Genomic DNA, 24,216 nt, shown 5'->3' with positions numbered 1-24,216 from the left:
TTCATCATCATCATCATCATCAATCGTATTTATTGAGCGCTTACTGTGTGCAGAGCACTGTACTAAGCGCTTGGGAAGTACAAGTTGGCAACATATAGAGACAGTCCCTACCCAGCAGTGGGCTCACAGTCTAAAAGACTGTGGCATGAGGAGAAAAGGCCACGCAGGAGTCTGAGGATATTACAAAGGAAAAGGAAGCACTGGCTGGGATGCAGAGGGAGGAGAGGACGTAGGAGAAATAAAAAAAGTGATTAACGGTTGAAAGACCAGCAGCGAGTGATCCAGATCAAACTACGGCAAAATCGCGTCAGTTCGGATCTCTAGGCTGGGCATTCACAATGATTCAGTACGATGCCTGGATCCTTGTGAAATCCGAGTTCAGGGTCTGACACAGGGTACAGAGCAATCTGGTGTAGCATCTCGTGAAAAAGTGCAGTGAGCCAGAGAGCTAGACTGTAAGCTCATTATGGGCAGGGAACGTGTCTGTAGATTCTGTTATATTGGAGCTCCTAAGCACTCGGTGCAATTCTCTGCACACAGTAAGCACTCAATAAATGCAAATGATTGATTGCTGAAGGTGAACCTAGGAGGGCACTTTGACATCTCTGGGGATGGGTTCCTGGCGGCTATCGCGACAACCGCAGCCTATTGCTTTTTGCAATTCACCCTTAAATCCCCTGGTCAATCAATCAATAAGCCTTATTTATTGAGTGCTTACAATATAACAGAGTTGGCAGGCACATTAGTAATAATAATAATAATAATGTTGGTATTTGATAAGCGCTTACTATGTGCCAAGCACTGTTTTAAGTACTGGGGTAGATACAAGGTAATCAGGTTGCCTCACGTGGGGCTCACAGTTTAAATCCTCATTTTACAGATGAGGGAACTGAGGCCCAGAGAAGTGAAGTGACTTGCTCAAAGTCACACAGCTGGCAAGTGGCGGAGCCATTATTAGAACCCACGACCTCTGACTCCCAAGCCCGGGCTCTTTCCACTAAGCCACGCTGTTTTCCTAGTAGACACGATCCTTGGGCCTGCAGCTGCACCCTATCCTGTCCCTCCCTTCCTGGAGAGCAAGGGCCAAGACAAGAGGGAGGGGCATGTAGGAATAATAATGATAACAACAACAATAATAATATTTGTTAAACACTTTCTACGTGCCAAGCACCATGCTCAGCTCTGGCACAGATGCCGTACAATCAGATCAAAGTCCCTGTTTTCTGTGGGGCTACTAATCTAAGGGAGAGGGAAGACAAGGTACTTTACCTCCAATTTACAGATAAGGAAAGTGAGGCACCTCACTGTACCTCGTTCTCCTCACTGTACCTCATTCCCACCTGTCCCACCGTCAACTCCCGGCCCACGTCCTCCCCCGGGCCTGGAATGCCCTCCCTCTGCCCATCCGCCAAGCTAGCTCTCTTCCTCCCTTCCAAGCCCTACTGAGAGCTCACCTCCTCCAAGAGGCCTTCCCAGACTGAGCCCCTTTTTTCCTCTCCTCCTTCCGCCCTACCCCCTTCACCTCCCCACAGCGCCTGTATATACTGATTTATCACTCTATTTTACTTGTACATATTTATTATTCTATTGATTTTGTTAATGATGTGAATTTAGCTTTAATTGTATTTGTTGTGACGACACCTGTCCACATGTTTTGTTTTGTTGCCTGTCTCCCCCTTCTAGACTGTGAGCCCGTTGTTGGGCAGGGACCGTCTCTACATGTCGCCGACTTGTACTTCCCAAGCGCTTAGTACAATGCTCTGCACACACTAAGCGCTCAATAAATATGATTGAGTGAATGAATGAATTCATTTCATTTCATTGAGAAGCAGCGTGGCTCAGTGGAGAAGAGCCTGGGCTTTGGAGTCAGAGGTCATGGGTTCAAATTCCGGCTCCGCCAAATGCCAGCTGTGTGACTTTGGGCAAGTCACTTCACTTCTCCAGGCCTCAGTTCCCTCATCTGTAAAATGGGGATGAAGACTGTGAGCCCCCTGTGGGACAACCTGATCACCTTGTAACCTCCCCAGCGCTTAGAACAGTGCTTTGCACATAGTAAGCGCTTAATAAATGCCATTATTATTATTATTATTTCCCTGGGATTGTTCCTGTTCCCATCCTGTTCCCAAGCCGTTCCCATCCCAGGGGAGCTGGAGACCGCACAGGGGAGCTGATCCCAGCGCTTAGAACACCGCTTGGCACATAGTAAGTGCTTAACAAATATCATAACAATAATAATAATAATGACGGCATTTATTAAGCGCTTACTATGTGCAAAGCACTGTTCTAAGGATTTGAAGGATTTCCCTTCCTCCGCTCCATCGGGTCCCCTCCTAGCAAGAATGGAAACTTGGGGTGGGGTGCGTGTGCGCGTTGCGGGGAGGGCCGTAGCGGGTGACAAGAGACCACCGGGGCTGCAGAGGGTGCCAAGGGCCCGGTTGGCCCAACAAGGAGTTGGCACGGGGTAGGAGTAGGGCAGCTGCTGCAAAGGGCTTGGCCAGGTCTTCCATCAGGGGTTGGTCCAGGGTGGGCACAGGGGCACGGCAGGATGCCGAGGGGCAAGCTGCCGGAGAGCCGGGGCCAGCGTCCTGAGGCCTCCACGTGGGGGTGCCCTCTGCCCGCGCTCCCAGGCCTAGGCCCAGGCCCAGCCCGGCTCACAAAGAAGCTTCTCCTCCTCCTCCTCCTCCGAGCCCTTCGGCTCCACGCGGCCGAGGGATGGAAGCCGGGGACGGTGGAGCTGATCCCAGCGCTAGGGGAGCTGGATGAAGTACAACCAAGTCACTTTACCGGGCCTCAGTTCCCTCATCTGCAAAATGGGGATTCAGACTGGGAGCCCCACGTGGGACAACCTGATTACCTTATAGCTACCCCAGTGCCTAGCTCACTGCTTGGCACATAGTAAACGCTTAACAAATGCTATTGTTATTATTATTATTATTATTACAGGGAAGCTGTTCCCATTCCAGGGGAGCTGGAGGCAGCACAGGGGAGCTGATCTCAGCGCTTAGAACAGTGCTTGGCACATAGTAAACGCTTAACAAATACTATTATTATTATTATTACTACAGGGAAGCTGTTCCCATTCCAGGGGAGCTGGAGGCAGCACAGGGGAGCTGATCCCAGCGCTTAGAATAGTGCTTGGCACATAGTAAATGCTTAACAAATACTATTGTTATTATTATTATTATTACAGGGAAGCTGTTCCCATTCCAGGGGAGCTGGACGCAGCACAGGGGAGCTGATCCCAGCGCTTAGAACAGTGCTTGGCACATAGTAAATGCTTAACAAATATTATTATTATTATTATTATTACTACTACTACAAGGAAGCTGTTCCCATCCCAGGGGAGCTGGAGGCAGCACAGGGGAGCTGATCCCAGCACTTAGAACAGTGCTTGGCACATAGTAAACGCTTAACAAATACTATTATTATTATTATTACTACAGGGGAGCTGTTCCCATTCCAGGGGAGCTGGAGGCAGCACAGGGGAGCTGATCCCAGTGCTTAGAACAGTGCTTGGCACATAGTAAATGCTTAACAAATACTATCATTTTATTATTATTATTATTATTATTATTATTATTATTATTATCATTATTATTATTATTACTACTACAGGGAAGCTGTTCCTATTCCAGGGAAGCTGGAGGCAGCACACGGGAGCTGATCCCAGCGCTTAGAACAGTGCTTGGCACATAGTAAATGCTTAACAAATACTATTATTATTATTATTATTATTACTACTACAGGGAAGCTGTTCCTATTCCAGGGAAGCTGGAGGCAGCACACGGGAGCTGATCCCAGCGCTTAGAACAGTGCTTGGCATATAGTAAGCACTTAAATACGATCGCCATTGTTATTATTATTACAGGGAAGCTGTTCCCATCCCAGGGGAGCTGGAGACAGCACAGGGGAGCTGATCCCAGTGCTTAGAACACTGCTTGGCACATAGTAAGTGCTTAACAAATATAATAATAGTAATAATGATGATGGCATTTATTAAGCGCTTACTATGTGCATAGCACTGTTCTAAACGATGGGGAGGTTACAAGGTGATCAGATTGTCCCACAGGGTGCTCACAGTCTTAATCCCCATTTTGCAGATGAGGGAACTGAGGCCCAGAGAAGTGAAGTGACTTGCCCAAAGTCACACAGCTGGCAGTTGGTGTAGCCAGGATTTGAACCCATGACCTCTGACTCCAAAGCCCGGGCTCTTTCCACTGAGCCACGCTGCTTTTCTGATGATCATCATCATCATCCCAACACGGGAGAGCTGGATGCAGCACAGGGGAGCTGGATGCAGTGCGGGAGAGCAGATCACAACCCAGGGGAGCTAGCCCCCACAACCCTGCTCCCTACTAAGAAGTAGGGGAAGGGAATCTTCTCTGCCGGAAAGCACCAGCCAGCTGACTCCCCTCTTAAAAAGACCAGGCCATGGGGGCTTTTCACTGTTTTGAGAGGGGCATCCCCTCCCCGCAACTCCTAGCATTTGGAATTAAGGAGGTATCTCCCGGCCCTCCCCGGGAGAGGCTGTCCATGGGTCTGACCCATCGTCTCCAGCCCCATGGTCCCTGAACCAGCTGCTCCCATCCTGGGCTCTGCCCCAGTCAGCAGGTGGGGATTTCCCAAAGGAAATGGGTGACAGTGCTGTCCCTCCGCTCTCCCCCTGCCATCACCACAGGCAGCCCAAACCCCCTGGCATCCGCCCTCACAGCCAATCCTGGCTGGGTCCCCAGCCTCAGGGCTCTCTCCTGGAGCGGGCTGTATCTGGCATGCTGGATGGCTAAGCAAGGCGCAGGGAGCCTCCCCAACGCCTCTCAGGCAGGCCTGACATCAGGCCCCAGGGAACAAACCCCTCCCTCTGGGGCACAGCGAACACTTGGTTCTTGGCTTGTCCCTGACTGAGCCTTCCCCTGCCCCTAACAGCCCCCCTCTCCGACCAGGATCCACGCAGTCCACTGTCAAAGCTGGTATCTCTCTGCCAAGCGTGGCCCCGCCATCCCCCCAGCCTCCCTCTCGGTGAGCCGAGTCCCGTTCATCCAATGGGGCAGCAGAGCAGCAGCCTGCCCCATCATGCCAGTCCCGCCCCCTCACGCCAGCCCTGTCCCCTCACGCCAGCCCTGTCCCCCATCAGCTCTGCCCCCTCACACCAGTCCCGCCCCCTCACACCAGTCCCACCCCCCGTCCACTCTGGACCTGGTACCAAGTGGCATCTCTGGAGGAATTCAGCAGGGCCATATGCCAAGGCCTCTTCCCGCTCCCGCCCCCCTCCTGCCCGGGCCCTGTCGGCCCCACCACCATGGAGTTGGGCACAAAGTGGCCGATTGACAGTGACTGAATTTCAGAGTAACAAGAACCGTGCTGTGCCCAGACTGTCAGCGTAGGCAGGGCGGGGGACATCGCAGGGCCGAAGGGAGTTGCCTTAACCCAGGGGACCTCGTCTTTACAAAAGCGTTCAGCTTTGGGGAATCCTACCAGGCCCTTCGCTCTGGGGGGAGGGAAAACATAAAAGGAAATGTGGTAAGGTCACCTGGTTGGGGAGAGCCACGGAGGGTTTGGTGCCGGCCCCGGAGACCAGCTGACCCCTGGGGACTACGGGTGAATGAATGAACAATAGGGAGCTGGGGGTGGCCGGGGGGAGTTCACCCATTCGAGGGGCAGAATCCCCACTCGCCATCAGAGTGGATGATCACGGTTAACTCGGAAAGAGAGGGGCACCGGGCTGGGTGGACCGGGAACCCCTGTCAGGCTGGAGGGCTGCAGGGGAGGGGCGGAGGAGGAGAAATGAGGATTCAGAGCGTGGCCTGTCCTTGCTCATCTTCTGCTCACCAGTCTCTCCAAGCCCAGGTCTCTCCTCCACTTCTTCCTTCTCCTCCTCCTCCTCCTACCCCTGCCAGGACTCGATTCCAGAACTTGCAGCAAGTGTGCCGGGACCTGTTATTGGCTCCACTGGGTCACAGTGCTCTGCACACAGTAAGCGCTCAATAAATACGATTGATTGATGGATTGATTGGGCTCTCAAGAGCTGGATGGGGATGCGGAGAAGAGGCCTAGACCCCGAGGGAGGCTCCCTGCAGGCCTCTGGGGGAGCCCAGACCTCTCAGCTGACAGAAAGGTTAGGAGCTGGAGGCCAGGGTTCTGCCCACCGAGGGGCCAGGAAGAGTCCCACCCTCTCTGGCTACCTCGGCCAAGCGCAGCCAAGGTTGAGGGTCCCTGTTGGCAGTCTCCCCCCCACCCCCGGCCCCCAAACCCAGGCCCGGCCCCCCAGAACAGGAAACCCTGCCCCCTGGCCCAGACCCAGGCCGCCCTCTGGGTACCTGAGGTGAAGGTTGTGAAGAGCCGGACATTCTCCTGAGCGAGCGAGCTGAAGCAGAGCCAGCTGAAGTACAGCACCAGCGGGACCCAAACAACCAGGACCATGTACCTGCGGGTCACAGTGGGAAACAGGCCCGTGGAGGCTTCAGAAGAAGCCCCTTCCCTGAGCTGGACTTCCGCCCCCAAAGACTTGAACAAAGTCCCTAGGACTATAGGATTGTACCCCAGAGATCTGCGGGGGAAGGGTTGCAGCAGGGCTGCCCCTCCCCAGTCACCACCCCTTCTCCCCAGGCACCTTTTGGTTCACCTCCCAAAAGATCCAAGAGTAAGAAGAAACCTCAAAAGGTCACCCGGTCCAGCCCCCTGCCTCCAGGAAGGTGAATGCCCAAGACACTGGGGACAGGTGGTTTTTGCAGCCCCCGGCTGCCACCCCTGTCTGCCCCAGGGTTCAGTCATCTTGCTCACTGAATCTCTCCAAACTCTCTCTCACTGCAAGTTAAGCTCATTTCCTCTAGCCCCAGACCGAGGATGAGGCTTTGGAGGATCAGGGCCTGTGGTGAATGGGACATAGGATCCCCGGGCCACGAAAATAGGAAAGGAAGGGTAAAAGCCAAGAGGAACATTGCTTCGGGGGTCCAGAGAGAGGAGGAGCGCTGTGTCCCATCAGCGTTTCTTCTTCCTTCAGAGACCTGGACAAAGTGAGGAGCCCTAGGGCATCACTGAATGGGCAGCTTGAGCCAGAGGGACAATTTTCTCACAGATGCAGCTCCAGAGTCACTGAGGAAGCTGGTGACTGGGGAGCTACTGCTGACTGTCCCTTCCCCTCCCAACCTACCAGGCTGGGCTCGGAGTTCTAGAGCTCAGGATCCCCATCCACAGAATGCTGGTCCTCCCCCAGGTCTGTGCCCGCCATCACCCTGCCCGGCTCCTCTCTGGGCATCTCAAGAATGGGAGTAGGAAGGCAGGCAGCCACCCCCGCCTGCCTGGGACCTCTAGCCAAAGCTGGAAAGAGTACTTCCATCTCCTCCTGTCTGGCCAAGAAGGACGGCAGAAGGGGACATGCACTAAGTTCTGTTTTACGGGATTGGTGTTTCATCCCTCTGCGTATCCACGGCTGGCCTTTCAGATTAAGTAGAATTCAACTTTCTCAGCTGATCTCTCTCTCTCTCACACACGCACACTCTTACATGCACACTCGCCCTTGTGAACACAAACCATAAACACACACCCAGGCCGGGATTCTCCCTTTGGTGATATCCAGTTGGTGGCTTTCCTCTTCCCTTTGGCACCTTGCTGGGCCCCAGTTTTCTGGCAGGATGTGTTTAGGAGGTCCCCCTGACCGCTGCCACCCTTCCAAGACCCGATGGGAGGCTCACCAGGTGGTTTTGGAACAGGCCTCCACGAAGTCAGAATGGAAGAGGCGGATGGGCCTGTCCACGGGCTGGTGCACCCACGCGTCGTACTTCTCCCCGAGGTGACCCACTTGCCACAGCAGGGGCTTGTGCCAGTCCACCAGATCCTGTAATAGGTGGGGAAGAGGAGAGAAACAGCAGTCACCAGCAGGAAAGGGTGCCCTGCCCCCCGGCCTGGCAATGCTTGCCAGAACCACTGGTGGCCTAAGATGGCCAGGGATGAGCCAAGGCCCAGAGGCTTCAATCAATCAATCAATCAGTTGTATTTATTGAGCGCTTACTATGTGCAGAGCACTGTACTAAGCGCTTGGGAAGTACAAATTGGCATCACATAGAGACAGTCCCTACCCAACAGTGGGCTCACAGTCTAAAAGGGGGAGACAGAGAACAGAACCAAACATACCAACAAAATAAAATAAGTAGGATAGAAATGCACAGGTAAAATAAATAAATAAATAATAGAGTAATAAATATGTACAACCATATATACATATATACAGGTGCTGTGGGGAAGGGAAGGAGGTAAGACGGGGGGATGGAGAGGGGGACGAGGGGGACAGGAAAGAAGGGGCTCAGTCTGGGAAGGCCTCCTGGAGGCTTCAAGTGAGCCCCTAAACCCTACTGTGGTTGCTTTCCTAGTACCCAAGGCAACCCTGCCCTGAAAGGCACTCGGCACATAGCATTTGCTCCCCCACAGCCATGCTCGGCCCCCCGGGCTTCTCCTGCTCCCGTCCACAGACCATTGCAAACCTCGTGCCCACGGAGGCCGTGCTGGCAATGCCTTCCCGCTGACGGGGAGACGTGGAACTCAGGCTGGGCACTCTCAAGGAGCACTAGCTCTGACCCACACAGGTCACCAACGGCTGTCCGTCACTGAAGGAGGAGCAGGACGGCTTGGCTGTCAATGGGTGGGCAATATCACAGATGGGCAGGTGTCTGGAAAGTGCCCCGTGCCCTGCAAAATGTGGGCACTGCTTCCACTGCTACACTCGGCCTAGGCAGGGCCCAGCCCTGGCTGCCACCCTCGCTTCCGACTTCTCCAATAGGATTAAAACACACCCCGGGCAGACTTTCTGGCCCAACTGAACCAAGAATTGCACTACGGGGTCCGACACAAAGAGAATGACCCTGGAGCTTTCTCTCCCCTCCCCCTTTCCTTCCCCATCCGTGGATAAACCAGGGGCCTCACCAACAGGGTCAATTTAGTCCTTGGGTAGAGGATGTCAATCTTTGCGACCTTGTTCCCCACTACAGAAGTCCCTACAGGGAGCAGGACACAGAGCTGGTGGAATCAGCCAGCTACCTACAGGAGCTGCCGAACTCTCCAGGCGGAGGGTATCTTGGAAACAAATGCTGGCCGGAGGCAGAGACAGGGCTGGCTAGGTCAAAGGTTCTACCACTGGCCAACTCACCACTTGGCTACTCCAGGACAAACATCCCACAGGCTTTGGGCCGGGTCCAACTGTCAGTGGACTGTTAGATCACTCCTTCCCCTGCCTGAGCAGAAATGGATCGTCCTCCCCAAGGGGTGGCTGAGGGGGGCAGAAAGGGCATGGAGGTGGTGTTGAGGCTGAGCACCCGTTTATCTGGACACCCTGACCTGTAGATAAAGGAAGGGCTTTGGTGGCAGCCCAGGGAGCCCAAGTCAGGTCCCCCCTCTGGGATTTGGGGGGACAGCGTGGTTCTTGATTTAGCAGGGCTGTTTTGTGCAGGGAAAGTCTAGGACAATGATCACCAAAGCTTCAAGCTTGGACTCCTCCAAGGTTCATATATATATATATATATTTGTTCATATTTATTACTCTATTTTATTTGTACATATTTATTCTATTTATTTTGTTAATATGTTTTGTTTTGTTCTCTGTCTCCCCCTTCTAGACTGTGAGCCCACTGTTGGGTAGGGACCGTCTCTATATGTTGCCAACGTGGACTTCCCAAGCACTTAGTACAGTGCTCTGCACACAGTAAGTGCTCAATAAATATGACTGAATGAATGAATGAATGTTCCTGGGGATACTTAGACCTTGGGGGTCCAGCCCAGACCAGGGATACCACAGGGACCCAAGGAACCCGGGGGGCAATTTGGTTTTAGGTCCCCCCTGAGAGTTTGATCTGTGGTAATAATAATTACGGTATTTGTTAAGGGCTAACTATGTGCCGGACACTGTTGGTGCCTAGTTAGCCTTTTCCTCTGTCTGTGACCCCTGGCCCACTCTGGGTGCTCGGAAACAGAAGTGACTTGCCCATGGTCCCACAGCAGATGAGCGCGGAGCTGGGATTAAAACAGTCTTCACGACTGTAAACTCGCTGTGGTCCAGGAATGTGCCTGTTTTTTGTTGGATCGTACTCTCCCAAATGTTTAGTACAGTGCTCTGCACACAGTACGCACTCAATAAATACAATTGAATGAATGAATGAACGAACCTAGCTTAATTCAGTTCCAGGCTTTTTCCACTCCCTGGTGGGAAGTGGGCAGAGGTGCCAGGTCTCAGGATTTCTGGGGACCTGAGGCTGTTGCCTGGCCTCTTGGGTCAGCCTTTCACCTGTGGCTGCCCCACACCCATCACTTGGCTACATCCTTCCCTTGGGGGCTGAGGGAACTTGCTATGTCCTTGTCTGCTGTGTGACCTTGGGCAGGTCACTTAGCTTCTCTGTACTTCGGTTGCCTCACCTGTGAGATGGGGATTGACGCTGTGGGCCCCATGTGGGACACAGACTGTGTCCAACCTAATTAGCTCGTATCTACCCCAGTGCTTAATACCATGCCTGGCATACAGTAAGCCCTTAAATACCATAAAACAGTCCCTTGGGTCCAGTGTCCCTCTGGCTATAACCCCACAAAATCTGGGGTTTCCCTGGCTGATGAAGAGGATCCCTTGAGAGGAGCTCCCTCTCCCCTGGCCTCTCCTCCCTGCTGGAACGGGGAAGCCACACAAGTTCAGTAAGGATGGCCCAGGAGAGGCCTGTCTCCCGGTATCCAGTGAGGGGGAACCCCGAGGAGAGGATTCTGGGCTAAGCTTTGGTGTCTGCTCTGGAGTGAGAGTTGTTTTTCAAAATGAAGGCCTGGAAGACAGAGGAACCAGCTGAAGAGGAGGATGGCCAGTCTTCTGATTTTCAGTTGGTCCTCTCCTGTCCACGGGACACTTTGATTTCAGGGAGTTATTTTTTTTCCAGTGCCCAAAGGAGAGGAGGGGATGAGGAGAGGGAAGGGTGGCACTGTCTGCTCAGAAAATCAGAATTTCGTGACTCAGTTTGTGTTGAGGCCATCTTCTACTACGTCTCCTCAGCTCCTCACTGCTCTAACGGCTTACCAAGTCACCCCATAGGATCCTCCACTATACACGTCTCCCGCTGCAGACCTGGCCACAGACACATCTGCAATCACCCAGGCTAGCGGCCCGGGTTCCGTAGTGAACAACTGACCATCCCTGTCCTCCAAGAGCTGACTCTTCACCAAGGAAGGGGAGATGAAAAGCCTAAAGATTTTACAAACATGTGTAGATCCTTTCACCAGCTGCTACCTCTTCCTCCTCAGTGGGCAGGAAGGATTCCAGAATGACTGTCTGCAAAGGACTTGGGTCCATTAAAAGCCAGGTGAGAGAGAAAACTGAATGAATAATCATAATAATAATAATGGTGGCATTTATTAAGCGCTTACTATGTGCAAAGCACTGTTCTAAGCGCTGGGGAGGTTACAAGGTGATCGGGATGTCCCACGGGGGGTTCACAGTCTTAATCCCCATTTGACAGATGAGGTAACTGAGGCACCGAGAAGTGAAGTGACTTGCCCAAAGTCACACAGCTGACAATTGGCTGAGCCAGGATTTGAACCCATGACCTCTGACTCCAAAGCCCATGCTCTTTCCTCTGAGCCATGCTGCTTCTCTATGAATGAAGTGGCCAGTGGCGGCGAAGTGACTTTCAGCTCCTCGGTCTCGGGACAGCCAGGCCTTGAAGACAGGAAGGCCATCGAAGAGGGGCCCCTTCAGAAGTCTTGCCCCCCGGGCTGAGAGGCTCAGCCCATTTGGGAAGGGGAAATGGTTGAGGAAGTCCCCCTCCCGGACCTCTCGCCAGCACTCCCGACTGCTCCAGGAATCAGGCTGGGCAACACTGCTCGCCTCAGGGTAGGCTCCGAGCCTGGGCCGGCTGCAGTCTCCTAGCTGGGAGAGGCAGGCAGGGTCAGGGCCATGGAAGCAGAACATGGCTTGTGAATTGGCCCAGGACCTTCCCACCCAGAAACAACACCCCACACCAACCCCTCCGCCCCACCTCGCCTCCCTAGCTCGCTCATTCTGCGGGCAGGTAGAGACGGGAGAGGAGCGTGAACCACACAGAGCTATGTCAGGAATGTGGCTCCCTACGGCGGGGGGAGAGGGGGGTGCTAGGGGAGGGGAGAGGGGGCAGCCACTGGCAAGCAGGGGCTGGATTCAATGACCTCTCAGAAGGGCAGAGCAGGTTCCCCCTCCCCCACCTCCAGTTCCCACACAGCCTGGACCCAAGCGGGAAGATGCTCCAGAGCTGCAGGGGCAAACCTGAGGATTGCCCCGCTCAGGAAGGTGAAGGGCAAAAAGACGCTTCCCACCCCAGTCTCCCTCCCTCCAGCCCCCCACTCACACACACTGGGCTTAGAGGGGGCAGGACACGAGCCACTCAGTGGCATCTCTAGTCGCCCCTGCCGCTGCCACAGCTGAAAGAGGCAGAAACCTGCCCACTATATTGCATCAGCGAACGCTATTCTGAGCTGCAGCCCTATGCTCCCAGGCCTGGGTTCCTGGCCATAGATTCTAGTCAGCAATGGATGGTGGCGAGAGGGGGGCCGCAGACAGAAGCTGAAACCTCTGCTTTCCCCCTTTTAGACTGTGAGCCCACTGTTGGGTAGGGACTGTCTCTATATGTTGCCAACTTGTACTTCCCAAGCGCTTAGTACAGTGCTCTGCACACAGTAAGCGCTCAATAAATACGATTGATTGATTGATTGACCAGGCCCTTGGTCCAGGGTGGTCAACAGCAGCTCCCTCAGCCCAGAGCTCCAAGACGATTCTCTATAGGACACCAGCCACTCAACGTCAAGCCTCATGCAAGCCCTCCAGCCCCCATGTTTTCCCCACTGCTGTGGATCCCGGGCCCCTTCTCCTTCAGGTTCAAGGAGGAGAGAGAAAGAAGGATACAAGGGCATCCAGCCTCAACCTATCCCCAAACCCTGCCCCGCTGCCCTCCCCAGTTCTCAGCCCTGGGTCTGTCTGGAATAGCTGGGAAAGTGGCACCTTTCCCTGGGTCTGGGGGAGCCAGATCTCTGAGGGCAATGAAAGCCCTTTGAGCTCCCTGGAAGCTCAGGAAGTTCTGCCCATTCTCCAAATGCCGCCATCCTCCCAATGGAACATCAGCACCTCAGCCCACTATCCTGCTTGAAACCTCTGATCTGTCCAGGGCCACTCAGGCCACCGGGATAGTGGCCCTCTGGGACCACTGGGATAGCGGGCCACTCAGATCACATCCATCCCGAGTGAAGGGGGTTGAGCAGTGGGTGACCCTGCTAGTAACGTGCAGATTCCGGAGTCCGGGAAGAGCTATCGGGAGGGGAACTCCTGTTGCTCACCTGCCCCTGGAACCTTTTCCATCAGAGATTTCCTTGAAGGTTTTTCAGCCCCCCTGGCCTGATCTCTAGTGGTTTTTAACCTCTCATTGGAATTGAGCCTGCCTTAAGAAATACCATTATTATTATTATTATTATTTTTAATGCCAGCGATTTTGGGCAGGGGTTAGGAGAGGGGAAGGTGGTGGGGTGGGAGGTTCCCCCCATTAGACTGTAAAGTCCTTGAGGGCAGGGATCATTTCTACCAACTCTTTTTTCCTCGCTAAGCACTTACTATGCATAAGGCACTGTACAAAGCGCTCTGGGGTGACACAAGCTAATCAGGTTGGACACAGTCCATGTTCCAAAAGGGCCTCACAGTCATAATCCCCATTTTACAGATGAGGTAACTGAGAAACAGAGAAATGAAGTGATTTGTCCCGGGTCATACAGCAGATGAGTGGAAGAGCCGGGATTAGGACCCAGGTCCTTCCGACTCCCAAGCCCGTGCTCTGCTCTAGCCACTGGGCCTTGCTACTTCTCTACTACTCTGTTGTATTGTACTCTCCTAAGTGCATAGTACAGTGCTCTGCACATAGTCAATGCTCCAGAAATACCATAGGGATTGATTACTAGCCAGGGTCAGCCGGGTTCCGGCACAACTCCAGAAGGTGATCTCGGGCTGAGTTTGGCAGGACCTCTCCCAGCAGTTTGGAGCACCTGTCAGGGAAGTCCAGAGAGCAGGGTCCCTCATCTAGCCCACCACAAAAGCTGTCAACTAAGACCTTGACTCCGACACCACATCACTCCTGCAGAATCGGCTTTTCGCACCTGGCTGCGCTCCCGGGCGAAAGAATGACGTGCTCTGCTCCCTCACTGGGGTGATCGGACCCCTTAGCCTCAGAGCGGCGGAGGCAACGAGGGGCCTGGCCTGGGCCCATAGCAGAGGGCCTCAAGCCCCAGCTCTGGCTCCACACAGCCTCAATACACCTTTTAGAAGAAGAAGAAGAAGCTGCTCCAGCCCTGTGGAGGCGTGCCTACCTCAGGGCTGCTGCAAGGAAGCCAGAAACTCCCTTGACTAGCTGTCAACCCTCGTCAGGCACTCCTGAGCACTCAACATTGACCAATGGGGCCACTCGTGCCTACCCTCAATCTGCCCCGAGAAGCCCCCTTGGGCTAGAAGAGAGGAAGGATTGTGTTCCCACTATCCCTCCCCCACCCTGCTCACGCTACCTGTCTCATCTGTTAATCCAAGCCAGTCACTCACCGGCCGGAACCGGTCCCTCTCTGCAAATCCAGTTGAGATCTGGTTTGGTGCCTGTCTGGAATCTTGCAGGCTTTGCTCTTCCTCTGCCCACTTCCCGCACCCATCTCCCAGCCTGATGGCCAGCTGGGCCCTAGCTCCGTCTACTTTCTTTCTCTCTCTCTTTTTTTTAAAAAGGGTAATTGCTAAGTCCCTACTACGTGTCAAGCCCTGTTCTGAGCACTGGGGTAGATCCAAGTTAATCAGGTGGGACACGGTCCCTTTCTCACATGGAGCTCACAGTCAAGTAGGAGGAAGAGCGGTATTGAATCCCCATTTTACAGTTGAGGAAACCAAGGCTCAGGGAAGTTACTTGCCCAAGGTCACATGGCAGGCAAGTGGTGGAGTCAGGATTAGAACCGAGGTCCTCTGGCTTTCCACTAGGCCACGTTGCTTCCCCTGAAGACAGGCTAATTGGCTTCTGCCTCCCTGAAGCTCAGCGTTGCTCTTCTGTTCTAATAGGGAAGAGGGGCTGGGAATGGGACAAGACCCGTCTCTCTGTCTGCCCTGATAGAGGAAGGAAGAGATGCAGGATAGGAGAGGCAGCATGGCCTAGCGAAAAGAGCACAGGGCTGTGCTCTTACAATCACTAGACTCGGAAAATTTGTGCATTGTCTTCCCTCAATAGGCTGTAAGATTGTTATGGGCAGGGAATGTGACTGCCATTTCTGTTGTACTCTCCCAAGCACTTAGTACAGTGCTCTGCACAGAAGTGCTCAATAAATACCACTGACTGACTGATAGGCCTTAAGCTCCTTGAGGGCAGGGAACATGTCTACCAACTCTATTGTATAGTTCTCTCCTAAATGCTCCGTACAGTGCTCTGCACACAATACGTGCTTAATAAATACTATCGACTGAATGACTGATTGGGAGTCAGGAGGTGTGGGTTCTAATCCTGGCACTGCCATTCGCCTGCTGTGTGACTTTGGACAGTCTGTCTTTTTCTTGGAACTCCTTCTCCGTTCATATACAGCGGATATCTACTTTCACCATCTTCAAAGCCCTAACAAAAATCTCATCCCCTCCAAGAAGGCATCCCTGACGAATCTCTCAACTCCTCACCCTATTTTCCTCTCTAGTCAGCTATGAGTTGAGTCCTCACCCACTAAGCACAAAGGTTCCACTCCTCACAGCATTTATGTACATATCTCTTTATTCAATTGTTTCCCTTATCTGAAATATATTTTCATATCTGTCTCCCTTGCTAGATTGTAAACTCCTAGAGGGCAGGGATTTTGTGTTCTTATTCTATACTCCCTCAAGTATTTCTACACACATTCATTCACTCATTCAATTGTATTTATTGAGTGCTTGTGTGCAGAGCACTGTACTAAGCGCTTGGGAAGTACAAATTGGCAACACAGAAAGCTCTCAACAAATACTGCTGATCAACCGATTCCCTGCGCCTCGGCTTCCTCATCTGTAAAATGGAGCTGAAATACCTGTTCTTCCTCTCCTTTGGGCTGTGAGCCCAATGTGGGACAGGGACTGCATCTAATCTTCAGTCTATACTTCACTCTGCTGCCCGGATTATCTTTGTGCAGAGACACTCTGGGCATGTTACTTCCCTCCTCAAAAATCTCCAGTGGCTGCCTGTCAACCTATGAATCAAGCAAAAACTCCTCACTCTCGGCTTCCAGGCTGTCCATCCCCTCGCCCCCTCCTACCTCACCTCCCTTCTCTCCTTCTCCAGCCCAGCCCGCACCCTCTGCTCCTCTGCCGCTCACCTCCTCACCGTACCTCGTTCTCGCCCGTCCCGCCGCCGACCCCCGGCCCACGTCCTCCCCCTGGCCTGGAATGCCCTCCCTCCACACATCCGCCAAGCTAGCTCTCTTCCTCCCTTCAAAGCCCTGCTGAGAGCTCCTCCTCCAGGAGGCCTGCCCAGACTGAGCCCCCTTTTTCCTCTCCTCCTCTCCATCCCCACCGCCCTACCTCCTTCCCCTCCCCACAGCACCTGTATATATATTTGTACAGATTTATTACTCTATTTTACTTGTACATATTTACTATTTATTTTGTAAATCATGTGCATATAGCTTTAATTCTATTTGTTCTGACGATTTTGACACCCGTCTACATGTTTTGTTGTCTGTCTCCCCCTTTCTAGACTATGAGGCCGTTGTCTGGTAGGGACTGTCTCTGTATGTTGCTGACTTATACTTCCCAAGTGCTTAGTAAAGTGCTCTGCACACAGTAAGCGCTCAATAAATACGACTGAATGAATGATCTGATTATCCTGTCTCTACCACAGTGCTTAGAAAATAGTGAGCACTTAAATATACAACTATTACTTGAATTTTATTTCCTTAACCATTCAATGCCCACCAGAAGAGAAGGCATCTCCACTGTCACAGAGAGACAGCTTCCACCCAAATCACTCCTATCCTCCCACAGGAAGCTGGGTTGTGCCCAGCAATTCAGGACAGGCATCTCTGCGAGGGTCTTTTTTTTTCTTTTTAATGATGCTTGTTAAGCGCTTACTATGTTCCAGGAACTGTAGTAAGCACTGAATGAGGGGGGGAGTGTGAGTGGATCCCCGGGTGACCTCTTCTTTCCTGCCTTGCCCATTCAGGCCAGGTTTTAATCCTGGCAAAAAGCCTCTCCCAGGCTCCCCAGTCTGAACACCACCCTGTGACACAGCTGGGTGTGGGGATGCCTGGCCCCCATAGGGCAAGGGACTGGCTGGGGCGAACACAGAGTGACTCAGCCAGGGGCATGGAGCCCCATGCTCCTCGGAAGGGTGGGGGGGTTAGGGAGGGAGACCGGCGAGTGAGGCCCATTTCGGTCACGTTTCCACAGGAGTCCGAATCAACAGCGAAAGTCCTGGGGATACCAGAGGTGTAGAACTGGAGGATGAGTAAACTGGCCATTCATGGCGGGCGGAGGGTGTGTGTGTGCGTGTATACGTGCCTGACATGCTCATTCACATTCATTTTGGGGCTCTGGGAGGAGGAAACAGCTGACACAGCTAAGCAGCCTGAGCTCCAACCCGTAGCCTTTATATACTCTTGCCCCCATCCACCTCAGTGTCAAACAGAAACTCCTTACCGTCAGCTTTAAAGCACTCAATCATCTTGCCCCCTCCTACGTTACCTACCTTTCTACTACAACCCAGCCCACATATGTCGCTCCTCTAATGGCAGCCTACTCACCGTTGATCTCGACTATCTCTCCACCAACCTCTCACCCACTTCCTGCCTCTGACCTGGAATGGCCCCCCTCTTCATATCTGACAGTCAATTACTCTCCCCACCTTTCATTCATTCGTTCAATCGTATTTATTGAGCACTTACTGTGTGATGATGATGATGGCATTTATTAAGCGCTTACTATGTGCAAAGCACTGTTCTAAGCGCTGGGGAGGTGTGCAGAACACTGCACTAAGTGCTTGGGAAGTACAATTTGACAACATATAGAGACGGTCCCTACCCAACAACGGGCGCACGGTCTAGGAGCCCTATTGAAGGCACATCCCCTCGAAGAGGTCTTCCCCGATTAAGCCCTCATTTCCTCGACTCCCACTCCCTTCTGCACCACCCTGGCAGTTGGGTTTGCACCCTTTATTCATCCCTCTTTCAGCCCCACAGCACTTATGTATATATCCTGGATTTACTTATTTACAAATCTGTCTGCTTTCCCCTCCAGACTGTAAAGCCCTCTGTAGTCAGGGAACATGTCTGCCAACTCTGTTATATTGCACTCTCCCAAGTGCTTAAGTGCTCAGTAAAAACCACTGATTGATTGATTTTACAGATGAGTTAACTAAGGCCCAGAGAAGTGAAGAGACTTGCCCAGCGTCACACAGCAGACAAGTGGCGGAGCCAGGTTTAGAACCCTAGTCCTTCTGACTCCCAAGCCCTTGCTCTACCCACTAGATACCCCCTTCAGGGTTGGGATCCAAATATCAGACCCACGCCTACGGTTGGAGTTGGGGGGTCTCTCATGGTGCTTCGTTTCCACCTCAAGAACTGACTCTGGCCGCGATGGGGGCTGGGCCGAGTTTCAGTCTCCTAAAACCGTGGGGAGCACCCAGGGTGCTGCCCCGGGATCAGAAGCAGAGTGAATGACACCCATATCTGGTTTTCCTCTGAACCCCGGGCAAATGGCTCCCCCTCCCCGCCCTGCTGTGTGTCCCCATTTCCTGACCCGTAAAGTGGGGAGAATGCCCTGCTCCCATCCTGGGCCTGGGTAATTAATGAGCAGAAACTGCTTCCAAATAACCAGGTGCCGGCTCCATAAATACTCCAGAAGGCTATCAGGGCTACCCAGACACCGCTGAACTCCCTGGTGCTGCTTATTAGCCACCCACTTTCTCCCTGTTGCCAGAGCGGTAGGCTCCCAGAGCACAGAGATCTATGCCTGCTGAGCACCATGCCCACTGAGATTTGTGCCCACTCAGAGCCATGCCCGCTGAGAGTTGTGCCCACTGACCTGTGTCCTCCCTGCTGACTGGCAACCTGGCAACCCACCTCCATGTGCCCAGGAAATTCCTCCCTGCCTGCAGGGTGGCATCTCCTCTCCCTGCTAGGGTTGAAAGATGAGCCTCATTCGGCATTCCAGCTCAGACCCACACTCCTTCTCCCTTCCCCTGGTCCCATCCCTTTCTCCACCCCAGAGCCCCTCCCTGTAGTGGGTCCTCCCAATCACCCACCACCAAGGTGGCACTCCTCCCCAAATCGCTCATCATGCCTCTGCTTCTTTCACCCCTCAGCCCCGAGGGGAAGTTGTTATGAAGGTGGTTTCCCCCTTCCAGCCCCAGAACGCCTGCCTCCCAAGTCACTACCCACTCTCCGGAGCTCTAAGAGCACTTCAGCTCTCCCCACCTGTTCACCCCTTCTCCCCAACCCTTCCTTCTCCCCAAGTTCCTCTCTCTCTTGCCCAGCCACCCTGAGCCACGTACCTTCTCCAGGTCCGCAACTCTGCACCTCGTATCCATCTTGGGATCTCTCTCGGCAGCTCCGGAATGGGGAGTGGGTCCCTTCTCTTCTGGACTCTGAACAGGGAAGAAAGGAGGAAAGGCAGTTACAGGGAGGTGGGACCAGGAGCTGCCCCGAGGGGGCAAAGAGATGTCCAGGCTCCGCAAGGCCGGGGCGGCAGGAGGGGAGCTCGAGCTCCTGCTGAGTGGAGGAGCACCAGGGAAGCACCATGGAAATGTAGATGGGAAAGGAGGGCGAGGAATTTGGGCCAGGCCGATGGGAGCTAGGTGGTGCAGAGCCCGGTGGTGGACCGTTCCGGCCCAGACCACCCGGCCTCAGGGTGTTTGCAGCATTCACTCCCCTACAACGGTGCTGTCCTCGACTGGACCCTAGTACCTCCCGCCTGCCTGAGCCAGGGGCAGGCTAACAAGGTACGAAGCAGTCCAATCTGGGACATGGTTATATGCACACACAAATGCCCACACACAGGCACGTAAGCACACACCCTGATGCACACAGGTATGCAAGCACACACACACGGTGCCCTGGCCCTGTCTGTCCTGGAACAATCATCACCCACTTCCCTCCCTGCCCAGTTTCCCCTTTTAAACTGAAGGAGATGAAGGGCAGGCCCCAGCCCCATGCTCAGCTTAGCCCAGCCCTCCTGACAGCTAGGCTAGTACCCGCCTAGCATTCATTTATTCATTCAATCGTATTTATTGAGCATTTACTGTGTGCAGAGCACTGGACTAAATGCTTGGAAAGTACAATTCAGCAACAGAGACGGCCCCTACCCAATAACGGGTAAGCACTTAACAAATATCATAATTAAATACCCCATCATTATTATTATTATTGGGATGACACTTGTATGTCCTGAACTGGACCATATTTCCTCAGAGTCTTTCCATACCGACTTCCGGCGGCTCAAATAGGGGCCAGACAAACCCAGAGCAGATTGGAAAGGGAAAGGAATAGTAATAAAACTGGTGGTATTTGTTATGCATTTGCTGTTTGCAAGCAGAGTGGAAACAGTGTAGCCTGGTGGAAAGAGCACAGGCTTGGAAGTCAGAGGACCTGGATCTGTCACTTGCCTACTGTGTGACCTCGAAAGAGTCCCTTAACTTCTCTATGCCTCAGTTTTCTCATCTGGAAAATGGGGATTAAATACCTGTTCCCTTCCTACTTCGACGGTGAGCCCCATGTGGGACAGGGACTGGGTCCAATCTGCGTACACTCAATCTCTCCCAGTTCTTAATACAATACTCGGCACATAGTAAGTGCTTACCAAATACCATTAAAATGGTATTAAATACCATTTAAATATCATTAAAATGTTCCGAGCACTGAGCTAAGCCCTGGGATAGATACAGGATAGTCAGTCAGACACAGTACCTGTTCCACATGGGGCTTAGACAGTAGGAAGGGAACAGGTATTTAATCCCCAATTTATTGATGAGGAAAGTGAGGCAAAAGGAAGTTAAGTGACTTGACCGAGAAAACACAGCAGGCAAGTGGCAGAGCCAGAATTAGAACCCGGGTCCTCTGACTCCTAGACTCATTCTCTTTTCACTAATAATAATCATAATAGCATTTATTAAGTGCTTACTATGTGCACAGCACTGATCTAAGCGCTGGGGAGGTTACAAGGTGATCAGGTTGTCCCACGGGGGCCTCACAGTCTTAATCCCCACTTTACAGAAGAGGTAACCGAGGCCCAGAGAAGTTAAGTGACTTGCCCAAAGTCACACAGCTGGAAATTGGCAAAGCCAGGATTTGAACCCATGACCTCTGACTCCAAAGCCCGGGCTCTTTCCGCTGAGCCACGCTGCTTCTCTGTGGAAGGTCAGGACCTGTCCCAGCAGGAAGAAGATAGCACTGGGGAGCACAGCACCCTTCAAGAGGCTGGCACTATCGAACCCACTATCCTCCCTGGCTCCCTGACAGCCACCTCACTTTCCATCCATCCACCATCCATCTGTGCCACTTACTAACTGCTTAGAGAATGCTAGGTCCAATATTAAATCTTTAGGAAAAAACAACGGGAGCCAGATACTCGTTTCATACCCTCACAGAGCTTACAATTTCACGGGGAGACTGACAAAAAATTATAGCCAGAAAATGGAAACCGGAGGATGCACAAGGCTAAAGCAGGAAGCAGCACAGACACACTGGGGTGAAACAGTTGAGAAAATAATTGAATGTACAGACAAATAAACGAATAAGTACAAATATACACAATGTAAACGAGTGCTGGGGCTATAATAATAATAATGTCGGTATTTATTAAGCGCTTACTATGTGCCAAGCACTGTTCTAAGCACTGGGGGGGTATAAGGTAATCAGGGTTGTTCCACGTAGGGCTTAATCCCCATTTTACAGATGAGGTAACAGGCGCAGAGAAGTGAAGTGACTTGCCCAAAGTCACACAGCTGACAAGTGGTGGAGCCGGGATTTGAACCCATGACATCTGACTCCTAAGCCCATGCTCTTTCCACTGAGCCACAGGTTATGGGTTCTAATCCCGGCTCCGCCACTTGTCTGCTGCGTCACCTTGGGCAAGTCACGCTGCTTCGTATGCAGCGCACAAGTGCTAAGGGTGGATTTTAGGTTGACGCTTCTGGAACGAGGCAAATTAATCAGGAAAGGCTTCACGGAGGAGGTGGGCCTGGGGGTGGGTTTTCAGGTCAGGAGGGTCCCGGCCCTTCAATATGGACTCCTGCTCCTGGGTTGACGGGTCCAGAAGACTTGCGGGGGAAAAGGAGCGGGCCGCGGACCCCTTCCTGAGGCTGACTGGAGACGGCAGGCCTGGAGAAGGGCAGAGGTCCCAAGCCAAATCTGGGAGATGCTGAATGTGCACATTTGGCTAAATTCAGGGAAGAAGCCCACTCAGCAAGGCCTCTGACTCCCAGCTGTGATGTTTCCATCAGGTCACCTGCTTCCCAGAGAAACAGGACTAAAAGCAGAGCAGCTTGGGAGATTCGGAGACTGGCGGGGTCTCCTTCGGAAACCAAAGATGACAATCTGCTTAACAATCAATCAATCGTATTTATTGAGCGCTTACTATATGCAGAGCACTGTACTAAGCGCTTGGGAAGTACAAATTGGCAACACATAGAGACAGTCCCTACCCAACAGTGGGCTCACAGTCTAAAAGGTGGGCTCACAGTCTAAAAGTTAACAAACTCAGGCATCTCTGCCGGAAACCTTCAGTGGCCCAGGGCTTGTTCCCAGTGGGGCCGTCAACGGCTCAGAAGCTGAGCGGGTCAACAGGAACAAAGCACAGTTTGCAGGAAATGGATCCAGTTTCCACTGCCTATGAACAGCCAGACTTTGGGAGATGGATGGAAGAGTCCGGTTCAACAAGATGGAAGCGGGAGGGGAGAGGGAGGAAGAGATGGAAATCCTGGTAGTCTTTGCCACCTCCAAGCAGGAAGCCATGGCTTAAGAAGCTGCTGAGATTCCAGGCCAACCTGCCTCCCAGCCCAGCCGGCTGGCCAGAAGTAAAGATGTCGAAACCAAAAGCTAAGAACGAAGGGAGGCCTTGGGCACAGCTGGGCCCTGCGGTCTCAGGTCTGGACAGGGCCCCTGGGGGCCAGATCTCTCACCTACAGAGCCCAAGGTATGTCCTGAGCCTCTTGCCAGAGATGAAGAGATCAGAAGTACAAGACAGCAGGAAGGGGCACGCAGCCTATGACGAGAGGTGGGCCCAGGGGGCAAGTACATCGGTGGTCCCAGTGCAGGAGGCAGCAGAAGGTGAGCAGAGGAGGCTGGGTGGTTAGTACAGTGCTCTGCACACATTACACAATCAAAAAGTACAACTGGTTGAATGACTGGTCAGGAAGCTCTAGGGAGGGAGAACGAATGTACTACTTAGCCCAGCCCGGCCAAGCCCAGCCCTGCTAGGGCACCACGGTTCAAAGAGAATTCCCACTTTCCCGATCAGTCCTCGGCAGCAACAGCAACTGTGAGCAGCAATCCAACCCCGCCCGAGAGCAGGGAATGGTGATGGTGCCGGAGGGACAGAGACAGAGGGGGAGGTGTGGAGGGGAGGGGGTCAGGGGCTGCCCCCTCCCCCCAATCTGGATCTCCAGTTCCTGCTGAACCAGCCGGTCCCATGACCCAGCCACGCAACTGGATGTTTCAGGTTAAAGCATAACCAACAGAGGACAAAGGCACAGAGCGAGAGAGAGAGAGCGAGAGCGAGAGAGAGAGAGAGAGAGAGAGAGAGACTCATAGACACTTAGAGAAAGAATGAGAGATGCTGAGGGCCACATCCCTCTGAAGGGGGAAATCACTCTCTCCTCACCATAAATGACCCTACCCTCTCACCTCTGTGAACCCCCAACCTAGTCTAGGATGAGAGTTACCCTGGACCAGCCCCGGGGACACAGAACACTGTGTTAGAATTCAGTCTACAAGGAAGACGGTGTGGGCAAAAATGGCCAACTCAGCCATTCGGCTACAAAGCCAGCACCCACACAAAGCAACCCAATCGGCCAGCAGTTCTGCTCATTTCTCAAAACACTATACTCCCTTTTGACTACCGTCTAGAGCAGTTGGACTGTCCCCATTTCAGGCCCCGGGTGGTGAAGCCAGAGGGCTTCCCTAAAGCCCCAGACAAGGTCCGTATTAGATGGGATGTCCTGGGCTTCCCTTGCCAATCCAGTTGCAGTTGAATGCGTTCATCGGCCAGGC

The 24,216-nt window shown here is 53.0% G+C and overlaps 1 protein-coding gene across 1 annotated transcript in view; it reads right to left on the bottom strand.

Annotated features, from left to right (window-relative positions):
• FA2H (fatty acid 2-hydroxylase) overlaps positions 1 to 24,216 on the bottom strand; it is a 66,168-nt gene that overhangs the window by 5,219 nt on the left and 36,733 nt on the right. Inside the window, exons 2-4 of the mRNA XM_038754332.1 lie at positions 19,503 to 19,595; positions 7,689 to 7,831; positions 6,315 to 6,421 (exon numbers count right to left, since the gene is read on the bottom strand). Coding sequence (XP_038610260.1) covers positions 6,315 to 6,421; positions 7,689 to 7,831; positions 19,503 to 19,595 — 343 coding nt within the window. The remainder of the gene's footprint in view (positions 1 to 6,314; positions 6,422 to 7,688; positions 7,832 to 19,502; positions 19,596 to 24,216) is intronic.

The sequence above is a fragment of the Tachyglossus aculeatus genome, chromosome 11, assembly GCF_015852505.1.
Source record: "Tachyglossus aculeatus isolate mTacAcu1 chromosome 11, mTacAcu1.pri, whole genome shotgun sequence".
NCBI classification, from domain to species: domain Eukaryota; kingdom Metazoa; phylum Chordata; class Mammalia; order Monotremata; family Tachyglossidae; genus Tachyglossus; species Tachyglossus aculeatus.
Note: the sequence above shows the minus strand (reverse complement) of the source record. Positions and strands in the feature narration are given on the sequence as shown.